The 13,857-nt window shown below is 53.4% G+C and overlaps 1 protein-coding gene across 1 annotated transcript in view; it reads right to left on the bottom strand.

Annotated features, from left to right (window-relative positions):
• Positions 1 to 13,857, bottom strand: part of LRP5 (LDL receptor related protein 5) — a 105,446-nt gene that overhangs the window by 70,687 nt on the left and 20,902 nt on the right. The window contains exon 2 of the mRNA XM_076001696.1: positions 311 to 707. Coding sequence (XP_075857811.1) covers positions 311 to 707 — 397 coding nt within the window. The remainder of the gene's footprint in view (positions 1 to 310; positions 708 to 13,857) is intronic.

Genomic DNA, 13,857 nt, shown 5'->3' with positions numbered 1-13,857 from the left:
TCAAACAGGTGCAAGGTGCAAACTCCACCTGCCGGAGAGCCCGCACTCCCGGGCCGCCTGCCACACACATCGAAGGTGTGGCTCCCTGTTCACATCCACGGCCCACGTCAGATGCCTCCGACACGCAGGCTTAAAGAAGAAACATAACCATGGAATACTGAGGGCACGTAATTCTCAACGACAAATTCTGAAGGTGAACTCGTTTTAAGATGGACAGGTTTTCTCTGAAAAAGAAACTGGGGCTCACGTAAATGCAAAAGGACCACAGCAGCCCCCGCCAAGGAGCCAGGGGGAGGAGCGGCAGGGTTACCCGTGAGCGGGGTCCAGGGCAATGGCCCTCGGCTGGTCGAGGTCCTGCCAGAAAAGGACCTTCCGGGACGTTCCGTCGAGGTTGGCCACCTCGATGCGGTTGGTCTCCGAGTCCGTCCAGTACAGCTTCTTTCCGACCCAGTCGCAGGCCAGGCCGTCGGGCGACACCAGGCCGGAGATGACCACGTTCTGCACGGCGGCGCCCGTCTGGTTCAGGTAGGTCTGCTTGATGGCCTCCTCACTCACGTCCGTCCAGTACACGGCGCCCCTGGAGAACTGGAAGTCCACGGCCGCCGCGTCCTCCAGGCCACTGACCACGATGGTGGACTCCAGCTTGACGCCGCCTGCGTCCACCAGACGCACGTCCCTCCGGTTGGCGAACAGCAGCAGCGGCGAGGCTGTGGGGGCAGAAGCAAACCGTGAGGACCACGGGGCACGCGGCCCTGGACCCTGCCCCACCTGCGCCCGAAACGTCCGGCTCCTGGCCCCTGCACCGTTCAGAGGCTCTCCCAGAGAGCTAACGGTCTTCCTATCACTGGACGCGACGGCTGCCGATCATTCAACCACTGCCATGTTCATCCCCCACGCCCCAGGCACGGGGAACTCTTCCCGCCGTGCCCACCGCCTCCCACAGCCATGCCACGGACAAGGTCTTCCAGAGCCCACTGAGGCCTTACCCTGCTCTGCAGGGAAGACAGATCACCTCTGTCAGCTCGATGCAGAGGAGGGGGACAGGCAGGCACAGCCCTGCTGCCCCGCAGAGGCCTGGCCAAGGGGCCAACCTTTTTGAGGTGGCTCAAAGCCCCCGGCACAGGCTGGGACATGGAGCCCCGACTGGACAGAGCTTCAAGATTCCCTGACACGTCTCCACCCACTGGCTGAAGTCAAGCCCCTTCCTGGGACCGTGGCCTCAGCTTCCCACGCACCTCTGCCGTCCGTACCTCTCCACCCTGGTCCTGGACAGCTCCACAATGAGCAGGCTTAAACGGTTGCTCTGGAAGGCCACCCTCAGCTCAAATACCTTCCATAGCTCCCTGTGCCAGCACCATGTAGAATGAGGTCAGGCTCCCTGGCCTGGCCTCACCTACTCCTCCCCTCCCCACCACCCCACCCCGAGCATTCTGATGTGTCCTCGCCTCCCTCCCCCAGCCCAGCCTGCAGCCCCTCCTGCCTCTACTGAGCCCTTAACCCACAGACAGGGTCTCATTTCTGGCAGAGTGAGAATCTGGGGGGACCATCACCCCCTTCCAGATGTCTCAGACCCCAGAGGCCAGCTCAAGAGGGTCCAATAACCTACACACACTCCAGAGAGACCCCAAAACCACGAGGCATGGACACGAGGAGGGCCCACCAGAGAGTTCCACCGATTGATGTCCTTGTCTGCATCTAGCAGGGCTGAACTGGCCACAAACACCCCCAAAAAACTATCTTAAGACTTGACTATAAACAGCTGACATTCCTCATGGAAACAACCAACCACCGGGGTCCCCTGCACAGTTGGGGGACCCAGACAAGCGCACACTCCTACCCCCACCAAGATGCTCCTTTGGAAATAGGAAATCAAAACAAATTGAACTCAGGCAATGGAAATCACATCACTGAATTCCACACTTGGTTCAGACAGTCGCATTCCAGCAGGAAGGATGTGCAAAGGCTACCTGGGAGCACTTGGGACCAGAGCAAGGGGGTGAGTCCCCCACGCAGCAGGATGGATGGTTCAGGGCTCAGGCTCTACCTCTACGACAGCACCTGCCCAAATTCCAGCCCCGCCCACTACCAGAGACCTCAGGGGACTCCACCACCACTGTCATCACTGTACCAGGACTACGGCTCTTTTTGGCCAGAAGGGACACCGTGAAAAGCAAACAATGGGAAGGCACAGACAACAACAGAGAAAACACAGGCAAACTGAACTTTATGAAAATATTAAGATTTCGTGCAACGAAATACACTATCAACAGAGTAAGGCAGCAACCCACGGAATGGGAGAAAATAGTTCCAAACCTTATAGCGATCGAGGATTAAGATGCAGAATATATAAAGAACTCCCAAAACTCAACAACAAAGAAACGACCCAACTCAAAAGTGGGTAAAGGATTTATTGAACAGATATTTCTCCAAAGATACATCAATGGCCAATAAGTACATGAAAAGATGCTTAACAGCAATAACTGGAGAAATGCAAATCAAAACTACAATGAGATACTACCTTGAACCCATTAAGATAGCTACTATCAAAAAAATATAAAATATAGTAACAAGCATCGGTACCGACAGAGACAAACTGGAATCCTTGCACACTATCAGTGGGAATATAAAATAGTACAGCTGGCTGGGCCCAGTGGCTCACGCCTGTAATCCTAGCTCTCTAAGAGGCTGAGGCAGGCGGACTGCTCAAGGTCAGGAGTTTGAAACCAGCCTGAGCAAGAGCGAGACCCTGTCTCTATCATAAATAGAAATTAATTGGCCAACTAATATATACAGAAAAAATTAGCCGGGCGGGGTGGTGCATGCCTGTAGTCCCAGCTACTCGGGAGGCTGAGGCAGGAGGATCACTCGAGCCCAGGAGTCGGAGGTTGCTGTGAGCTAGGCTGATGCCACGGCACTCAGTCTAGCCTGGACAAAAGAGTGAGACTCTATCTCAAATAAATAAATAAATAAGATAAAATAAGATAAGATAAAATAAAATAAATAAAATAAAATAGTACAGCTGCTATGGAAAACAGGATGGTGGTTCCTTAGAAAATTGAAATACAATTGCCATATGACCCAGCAGTTCCGCCTCTGGGCCTACACCCAAAAGAACTGAAAACAGCAACACGAACAGGCATTTGCGTGTCCATGTTCATATTCACGATAGTTAAAACGCGGAGGCCACCCAAGCGTCACCTCCAGGGATGAATGGAGAAGTAAAACGGGGTCTATCCAAACAATAGGATGTTATCCAGCCCTAAAAGGGAAGGAAATTCTGACACACGCTACAACTCAGATGGGCACCAAAAACGTTATGGTAAGTGAAATGAGCCAGTCACAAAAAACAAACACCGTATGACTCTACTTCTATGCAGCACTTGGGGAGTCAAATTCATTGAGACGAAAAGTAGGATGGTGGCCGCCATGGGCTGGAGAGAGGACCGGGGGTGGGGGTGGGGCCGGGGGGGAGCGCTGCTCACTAGGGACGGTTCAGTTGGGGAAGATGAAGACAGTTCTGGGGACGGCCGGCGGTGCTGCCTGCACAACTACTCGAATATACTTAACACCGCTGAACCGCACACCTAAAAATGGTTAAGCTGGAAGATCACTGCAGAAGGATCGCTCAAGGTCAGGAGTTCGAAACCAGCCTGAGCAAGGGTGAGAGCCCATCTCTACAAACAACAGAAAAATTAGCCGAGCGTGGTGGGGCATGCCTGTGGTCCCTGCTACCCAGGAGGCTGAGGCAGGAGGATGGCTCGAGCCAAGGAGTTTGAGGCTGCAGTGAGCTAATGGTGATGCCACTACACTCCAGCCTGGGTGACAGAGCACAACTCTGTCTCCAAAAGAAAAAAAAGTGGTTAAGATGGTAAATCCTATTTTACCATATTTTACCATAATAAAAATTTTTTTAAAGAAGAAAAGAGGCGGGGTGCGGTGGCTCACGCCTGTAATCCTAGCACTCTGGGAGGCCAAGGTGGGCGGATTGCTCCAGATCAGGAGTTTGAAACCAGCCTGAGCAAGAGCAAGACCCTGTGTCTACTATAAATAGAAAGAAATTAATTGGCCAACTAATATATATAGAAAAAATTAGCCAGGCATGGTGGCGCATGCCTGTGGTCCCAGCTACTCGGGAGGCTGAGGCAGGAGGATCACTTGAGCCCAGGAGTCGGAGGTTGCTGTGAGCTAGGCTGATGCCACGGCACTCACTCTAGCCTGGGCAACAAAGTGAGACTCTGTCTCAAAAAAAGAAGAAGAAAAGAAATCAAACAATGGCTGTTAGAACTGCAGCTGAACCGGGCGTTCTGTCTGACCTCTCGGGAGGAGGACATGGTCACAGCATCGCCGCGCCCCAGCGTGCTGACATTCACCCCCAATCTCACCCCACCCCCGCCCCAACCAGGTCCAAACAGCTAATAAAACTCGTGGCCAAAGGTGGACAGCTCTCTGCAGCTCACACACAGGGACGCCGAGGTCCCACACCTGCCCGGGCTGTGGGTGACGCCACCCCTCTTTACAGAGGGGGAGGTGAGGCTTACAGGAGACCCTCCACGGCTGAGGTCCTCGGGGCACCAAAGGCCTCAGTGCTCTGGAACACTCCATCGTGTGGCTACAGGGATGTGTTCATTTCATAGAAATGCATCCCTTCTCTGTGTGTGCATACTTCAATGAAAAGGTTTTGAAAACTGACAACGGAACTTTCCTGTGTCCTTGCTGGCAGGCCACCCCCCCCCCGGGGGCTCAGGAGACTGCTCCCCAGAGTGCTGAGGGTCCGGGGGACTGTGCACCCAAGGAGGGGCCGCCTGCCCACGCCCTGCCCCTGCCCGGGGCAGCCACAGTGGCTGCTCTGGGAATGCTGGCGGGGTCTGCAGCTCACCCACCCCGCCCAGCCTACAGGCACCCCAGCTCCACGACCCTGTGCCCTGCGAGAGGTGAGGGGGCGCCCCGAAGAGCCAGCCCTCGCCCCCGTAGGGAGAGGGAGCACTGCACTCGCTACCAGTCTGGCCGACAGGCGCCCGAGGTAGAATGCCGGCTGCAGTGGGCTGGGAAGCACACCCAGGACGGGGGAGGGCCCGGGACCTCCAGAGAGGGCAGAAGCCAGGAGGCTGGAGGCAGGAGGCAGGAGGCTGGAGGCCGGAGGCAGGAGGCTGGAGGCAGGAGGCAGGAGGCTGGAGGCCGGAGGGCCCTCGCAGGGAAGAGGGTTGTGAGCGAGTGCCCAGCCATCGCCCCACTGGCGCAGGGACTTCCAGTAATCCCACTGCGTTTTGTGTGTGAGCTGACTGTGCCCAGCCGGCCCGAGGTTCCCCTCGGCAAGGTCCCCCAGCGTGTCCCCACTCTCCCATCGAAGCTGTGACCCGCCCAGGCACGACGGAATTCCATGCTGTGGTCTTTACCTTCTGGGGGTCACAGAGCCCTTTGAGAAGCTGACCTCTCCCAAACACACACACTCTCTCACACACACTCTCACACACACTGTGTCTCTCACACACACTCTATCTCTCACACACACACAAACTCTCTCTCACACACACACTGTATCTCACACACTCTCATACACACTCTCTCTTACACAAACTCTCACACACACTCTATCTCTCACACACACACAAATTCTCTCACACACACTCTATCTCTCACACAAACTCTCTCACACACACTCTATCTCTCTCACACACTCTATCTCTCTCACACACACTATCTCTCACACACACTCTATCTCTCTCACACACTATCTCTCACACACACTCTATCTCTCACACAAACTCTCTCACACACACTCTATCTCTCACACACACTCTATCTCTCTCACACACTCTATCTCTCTCACACACACTCTATCTCTCACACAAACTCTCTCACACACACTCTATCTCTCTCACACACTCTATCTCTCTCACACACACTCTATCTCTCACACAAACTCTCTCACACACACTCTATCTCTCACACACACTCTATCTCTCTCACACACACTCTATCTCTCACACAAACTCTCTCACACACACTCTATCTCTCTCACACACTCTATCTCTCTCACACACACTATCTCTCACACACACTCTATCTCTCTCACACACTATCTCTCACACACACTCTATCTCTCACACAAACTCTCTCACACACACTCTATCTCTCACACACACTCTATCTCTCTCACACACTCTATCTCTCTCACACACACTCTATCTCTCACACAAACTCTCTCACACACACTCTATCTCTCTCACACACTCTATCTCTCTCACACACACTCTATCTCTCACACAAACTCTCTCACACACACTCTATCTCTCACACACACTCTATCTCTCTCACACACTCTATCTCTCTCACACACACTCTATCTCTCACACAAACTCTCTCACACACACTCTATCTCTCACACACTGTATCTCACACACTCTCATACACACTCTCTCTTACACAAACTCTCACACACACTATCTCTCACACACACACAAATTCTCTCACACATACTCTATCTCTCACACACACTCTATCTCTCACACAAACTCTCTCACACACTCTATCTCTCACACAAACTCTCTCACACACACTCTATCTCTCTCACACACACACTGTATCTCACACACTCTCATACACACTCTCTCTTACACAAACTCTCACACACACTCTATCTCTCACACACACACTGTATCTCACACTCTCATACACAAACTCTTACACAAACTCACACACACTCTATCTCTCACACACACTGTATCTCACACTCTCATACACAAACTCTTACACAAACTCACACACACTCTATCTCTCACACACACTGTATCTCACACTCTCATACACAAACTCTTACACAAACTCACACACACTCTATCTCTCTCACACACACTGTATCTCACACTCACACATTCTCTTATACACACTCTCACACTCACACATTCTCACACACACTCTCACACACACTCACACACACACTCACACACTCTCACACACAAACTCACATACACTCACACTATTTCTCACACACACACACAACTCACACAATCTCACACACTCACACACACTCTTACACACTCACACACACACTCACATACACACAAACGCTCACACACATACACTGTATCTCACACACTCACACACACTCTTACACACACTCTTTTACAAACTCACTCTCAAACTCAGACACTCTCACACACACTCACACACTCAACACACTCTCAAACACACTTTCACACACTCTCTTACACAAACTCACACACACATACACTCAACACACACACACTTTCACACACTCTCTTACACAAATTCACACACATACACTCAACACACTCACACACACACTTTCACACACTCTCTTACACAAACTCTCACACACATACACTCAACACATTCTCACACACACACTTTCACACACACTCTCTTACACAAAGTCACACACACTCTCACACACACATTCAACACTCTCACACACAACACACTGTCACACACTACTCTCACACACTCTTATACAAACTCACACACTCTCCCACACACACTCATATACACACACTCATACACACTCACTCTCACACACACATTCACACACTCACACATACACATACTCTCACACACACACATGCACTGTCTCACACTCTCACACACATACTCTCTCTCACATACACACACACATACTCTCACATACACATACACACACTCTCACACACACACACACACTCACACACGGTGCTGTCGCCAAGGCCCCATGGAGTCCCCCACCAGGTGGACATAGCTCCAGCCCAGAAGCCCCTTGCTAAAGCCAGCAGGGGCAGGGGCAGGGCCAGGTCACGGAGCGGCCTGCTGCGACCGGCGACCGGCTCCTCGCAACCCCAGGGGCGGGCGGGCAGGTGAGGGAGGAGCAGGCGGCCCCAGCGCTGAGTGTCGCGGCAGGCGGGACCCGCTGTGAAGGAGGCCCGGTCAGCTCTTCCTGCTGCGCCAGAGGTCAGAGGTCGGGGAGAGCAGGCCGGCTGGGGCGGAGGCAGAGCGCTTGCAAGCACGAGCGCCCTGGCTCGGCTCTGCTCTTCCTCCTGGAACTGGAAGGACCACGCTTCACCAGGGCTTGCAGTCCCGCAGTCCAGGTGGCGCTTCAAAGGCCAGAGACAATTTCCTGTGCTTCCCCAACCCCCGGCAGCAGCAGGCACGGCGGCCGGGCGGGCCCTGGCAGGCCGGCTCTTTCCAGGAGCTGCTCTGGCTTCTAGAAACAACCACACGCTTAACTCCCAAGTTTAAGAGGAACCCACACGAACGCTGTGGCGTCACCTGGGGGAGGACCTGGTGGTGGCCCCAGGGCATGCATGGGGGATGGGCTCTGTGTGGGTGGTCCCTGCCTCCCTGGGCACAGGCAGGGTGATGTGGGGAGGGCAGGCTGCCACCCAGGCCCTGCCACAGAGCTCTGCCGCCCCTCCTCTGCAAAGGGGCAAGAAGCCCAGGGGGAGAGAAGCCAGCCCCACAGGGGGCTGCGGGCGGGCGGGAGAGGGCAGGGTGGACGGGGAAGAAGGTGGGGTGGACATGGACACAGTGGCTCTGGGAGAGGCACCGAGAGAGGCAGCCAGCTGCTGAGCAAGTGGCACCAGGCAGAGGTCACAGGCAGCACCGAGAACACACCTTTGTGGTCCTACCTTCCAGTGGGGGAAACGCACAAGCAATAAACACCATCAATAAGGAAATGTTAGTAACACTTGCTCGTAACAGCTGAAGAGTGGGAAAACAGAGCAGGGAAAGGGGGTGCGGTCTACACACACACAGACGTCAGAGCAGGCCTACTGAGGGGAGGGAGCGGCAGACCTGTGCAAAGGTCCTGGGGCGGACACACGGGGCGGGGGCGGGGGGTGGGGGAGTAGCAGATGCAGGCGCTGGTCCTGCAGGCTCCTTCCCCATGTGCCAAGACCTCTCGTTGCACAGTCCCCTGGGGGTGAGGGGGTCACGGCCACACCTCCCCCAGGTGAGGAGACTGCAGCCCTCAGAAATGTGCCATGACCTGTCGACCTCTGGCCTGACCTCTGGGCAGTGAGAAGAAGGAATCCCAGGAAGAAATGACCACACTTGAAGAAGGAAGAGGCGGCAGGGCCACAGGGCTGGCGTGGGTGCCGGGCTGCACCTGGGAGCCTCCGGCCTGGACGGGCCGAGGGCTGAGGCCGCTGGGCCCGGCCCCCACGCAAGATCACCAGGAAAAGCAAGCAGACCGTCATCGGGTGGCCGCAGACTCCGGAAGGAACATGTCAGAACACACTGTGGCAGCCGTCGTGTTAAGGACCATAACACGTTTAAGCCCTCTCCCCGGGGATCACCCTCACAAGAATGCATCCCAAGGAACATCGGGAAGAAGGAAAAGGTCTTGGTCACAATATCTGCAGCCTCATGTGTCGTAGCAGAAAACAAATGACGATAGATAAATGCTCTCCCATGTTGGGATAACGAGACCGTTGTCTCAGCGGAAGAATATCTATTAAAGTAATAAGGATTGTGGTAAATTCAGAAACGTGGCATGTCATCCAAAAGACACACCACACACGCAGCATGACCACGACCTGTGCTGGGACAGTCGGCAGTTAAGAGAAAGTGGGAGCGGAAACACGGACTAAAAGGAAAGCTGGGCGCGGTGGCTCACGCCTGTCATCCTAGCATTCTGGGAGGCCGAGGCGGGAGGATCGCTCAAGGTCAGGAGTTCAAAACCAGCCTGAGCAAGAGTGAGACCCCATCTCTACTAAAAACAGAAAGAAATTAGCTGGCCAACTAAAAATATATAGAAAAAATGAGCCGGGCATGGTGGCGCATGCCTGTAGTCCCAGCTACTCGGGAGGCTGAGGCAGGAGGATCGCTTGAGCCCAGGAGTTTGAGGTTGCTGTGAGCTAGGCTGACGCCACGGCACTCTAGCCTGGGCAACAGAGTGAGACTCAGTCTCAAAAGAAATTTAAAAAAAAAATAAATTAAAAAATGAAAGGAAAGCAGCCTTGCTAGGCAGATGGGTCTCACTAGCACGCCAGTAACTAGGTATTTTTTTAATGCTCTAATCACTCCAAATCCCATTTATGTCGCCATGAAGCTAGTTGTGCAAGTATTTTTTTCAGGACCACATATCTCGAGGGCAGAAGGACCGGGTCAGCCCTCCAAAGCGGGAGCCCTGGCGCCAGCGCAGGGTGGACACTCGGAGCAGGACTCGGGGTTAGCAGCCCGGCTCAGACCGGCCCCGGGGAATCTCTCGCCTCTCTGACCTCGACACCCTGTGTGTGACAAGGTAACAACTTCCGCATCAGAGTGTGAGGCTTACACGGGACAATTCATACAGAGGCTCCGCCCAGAAGCAGCTTGTTTTAAGCTCTCAATAAATAAAAACTGGGGGGGGGGTTCGTTAATTAGATGCTTCATTCATCCAGCCCTGGGCCGGCCCCTCCAGAGAAGAGCGCAGGGACTCAGGACTCGGACCCCAGCCTGGTCTCCCGCTGTGAGATTCCAGGCAAGACTTCTCATCTCCCCTCTAAGCCTCAGTTTCCTCATTTATAAAGCAGGAAATGATAACTACTCTTAAAAGACACCTCTATCTATTGCTGTGGATAACAGGTAGTTCCTCAAACAGTCACACGTAAAATGATCGTATGACCCAGCAATTCCACTCTCACCTATTCACCCAAAGAACTGAACACTGGTGCTCACATACGTGTACACACGTGTTCACAGCAGTATTCACAATAGCCAAAACGTGCCAACAGCCCACATGTCCATAACTGATGAGTGGATAAACAGGGCATGGTCTGTTCATACAGTGGAATATTATTCAGCCATAAAAAGGAGTGAGGCTGGGTGTGGGGGCACACGCCTGTAGTCCCGGCTACTCGGGAGGCTGAGAAGGGAAGATCACTTGACCCCAGGAGTTGGGAGACCAGCTTGGGCAACATAGTAAGACCCCGTCTCTTAATAAAAGGGAGGAGGGGATGAGGCACTGACACATGTTACAACATGGATGTATCTTCAAAATTTATGCTCAGTGAAGAAGCCAGACACAAATGACGACGCTGCATGCCTCCACCTGCACGAAACGTCTAGAACACGGGGACCCACAGATACAAAAAGTAGATCACTGGCTGCAGGGGCTGGGGGAGGGGGGAATGGGGACTACTGCTTCCGGGGTACAGCGTTTCCTTTTGGGGTGATGGAAATGTTCTGGAACCAGATAGAGGTGATGGCCATGCAACATTGCGAGTGCATTCAATGGCACTCGATTGTTCACTTTAAAATAGTTTATCTCATGTGAATGTCTTCTCAATAAAAATAGATGACTTGATTAAAAAGGCACCCACGCACAGGCTAAATTCCCCGGGACATTCTTCCTTCGTCTGTCCTGGCTTCCCAGTAGGTTCAACTGGGTGCAAATTACCTTTCGCAGCCCTAGATTTAGGTGGCCCTTCTCAGGATGAACTCGGGACACCCCACACTCTGCTATGGGTTCCCGGCACTTGCCTCTTAGGGAGCGGGAGGAGAGAACTTAGGTCTATCTCTGGAACGGGTGCCTGTCTGCCCTTCCCAGGGCCCCCAGCACGTCAGCGTCGGAGAAAGGCCAGCCTTTGCCCCTCCTGCCTTGGGTACCGGGACCCGTGGTCGGACACTACTGCAGAAGAATCAGGAGCCTGCAAATCCAAGCGCCAACAATCCCATTTTAACCCGTGTAAGCATATCCAATATTTATATATAGAATTCATAACAGATGTCTGGGCTTCCATTCCAATAGCCTATATTTTACACTGTTTACATGGTTACACCAAACAAGACCCAATTCAAGGTAATCCAATCCTTTGCTACTATACCAAAATAAGCAACATTTTTAGTACATGCCTTATTTATATTCACCAAGCGTTACATTGGGCCTCCAACTGCTCACTGGAGCAGGCTGGAGCCTGGACACGAACTACGGATTAATCAGGCAGGAATGATCCTTTCTGCAGCGCCAGCCGTATAGGAGGCCAAGAGATGGAAGACACCACGGGTCCACATCCAAGGAGCCTGCGCGTTGGCTGGGCAGGACAAACGTGCACACACATGCACGCTCACACACGCCGTCCAACCACCACCTAAGAAGAGGTGGGATGAGCACGCGGACAGGCAGTGCCTGCACCCTGGAGGAGGAAGAGCTGGCTGTGGGTAGACCTGGCTGGCTTCCTGGAGGAGGAAGAGCTGGAGCCCTGAAGGACACACATGACTTGTTAATGCTGAGCATGCCCAGACGGGACACCAAGAGGCAACTGTGCGTCCGAGTTAGTTAATTCTACTCACAAACAACATCCCTGACACCTAACCCAGCTCCCGGGTACCTTCTAGCTTGAGCTTCTCAAACTGGGTATTCACTGCAACCCCGTGCGCCTCCTCACACTCCCAGCCCCAGGGGCGAGAGCTCCACAGGTGCCAAACTTCCAGGTACACCTGAGTCCACTTCCAGGGTCCTCTGTTTGCCTGCCCTGCACCAGCATGACGTGCTGAAAGTAAGGCCCCCGATTCGATCTCACAGCTGGAGACCAGGCTGGGGTCCGAGTCCTGAGTCCCTGCACTCTTCTCTGGAGGGGCCGGCCAGGGCTGGATGAATGAAGCATCTAATTAACGAACCCCCCCCCCCCCGGGTGTTATTTATTGAGAGCTTAAAGCATGCTGCTGCTGGGCAGAGCCTCTGTACGAACTGTCCCGTGTAAGCCTCACACGGGAAACATCCTGGCTGTCCCGGGCCCGTTACACCCCTTTGCACATTTTAGAATCAGCTTCCCAAGTTCCACAAAGATCCATGTCGGGATTTTTGTTTGTTTGTTTGTTTGTTTGTTTTAAGAAAGGCAGACCACCACGTGCAGCACCTCTTCTGGATGTGTCTGGAGTCCTGACTACCCCACGTCCTCCTACACATGAACCCGAGAGCTCGTTGGGGGGCTCTAGCAGGGCAGCGCAGAGACTCGTATACCCTTGACCAAAGAACGGTCCTCCCGTGTCGGGGAAAGCTGCCCTCTCCCAAGCACATGGCTTCGGGAGGGACGCGTGTGGGGGCAGTGAGGGAGGAAGCGACACCCGCCAGGCCAGGCTGATCAGCCGAATCTACCCTGGCAATCGATGGGGTGACAGATGCCCCAGCCAGATCGCCCTCACATCCCATGTCGGGATTTTTACAGCATTTTAAGTTGTTATAATACATAAAAAGCAAAATGTCACAGCTTAGCCAGCAGGGCAGACAGAAGTACAGTGACGCCTGCTGCTCTACTGTCTGCGGCAGTGAACGTCTGGTTTTAATAGTTTATTCAATTACGGCGGGAGACGGGCGTGGCAGTGGTTGCACACAATGTGAGCATTCTCGATGCCACCGAACTGCACGCTTTAACAAATGGTTATGACGGTAACGTTTATGTGTATTTTACCACAATTAAAAATGACATGTAAGTAAAGGCAAACGTACGGTGCCGTAACGTCATGGGATATTACGAGCCACTAAAAAGAATGACTTAGAACTGCATTTACAGCCCTCATTCTGGATTTTGTTTTAAACGTGGGTTGGTCATTAAGGCGTGTCCACGATATACTACTTATCCCTTTATTTAAGTCAATGTACACTCATCGATTCCTATGTTACTAAATGGGTTAGAATCCAATACTCCCATTTATTTTCACGTACAAATTTTCCTAGATTTAGAGTCCCTCGAGGCGGCTCTCCTGTCCCCCTGCCAAGCCCCCTTCTTCCTCGAGGACTTCCTACTTTCCGGCACAGTAAGATGCCCCAGGCCCACCTTGCACCTTCCCTGGGCCCAGCCCTAGAACCCGCCTCTCTGCTGGGGGTCTGGCTCCTTCTGGTGCAGAACGGCGTTCCAGAACCCAGAGCCGGGCGCCGGTGTGCCC

Source organism: Microcebus murinus, chromosome 4 (assembly GCF_040939455.1).
Source record: "Microcebus murinus isolate Inina chromosome 4, M.murinus_Inina_mat1.0, whole genome shotgun sequence".
Lineage (NCBI taxonomy): Eukaryota > Metazoa > Chordata > Mammalia > Primates > Cheirogaleidae > Microcebus > Microcebus murinus.
This window is presented reverse-complemented; position numbering and strand designations above follow the sequence as displayed.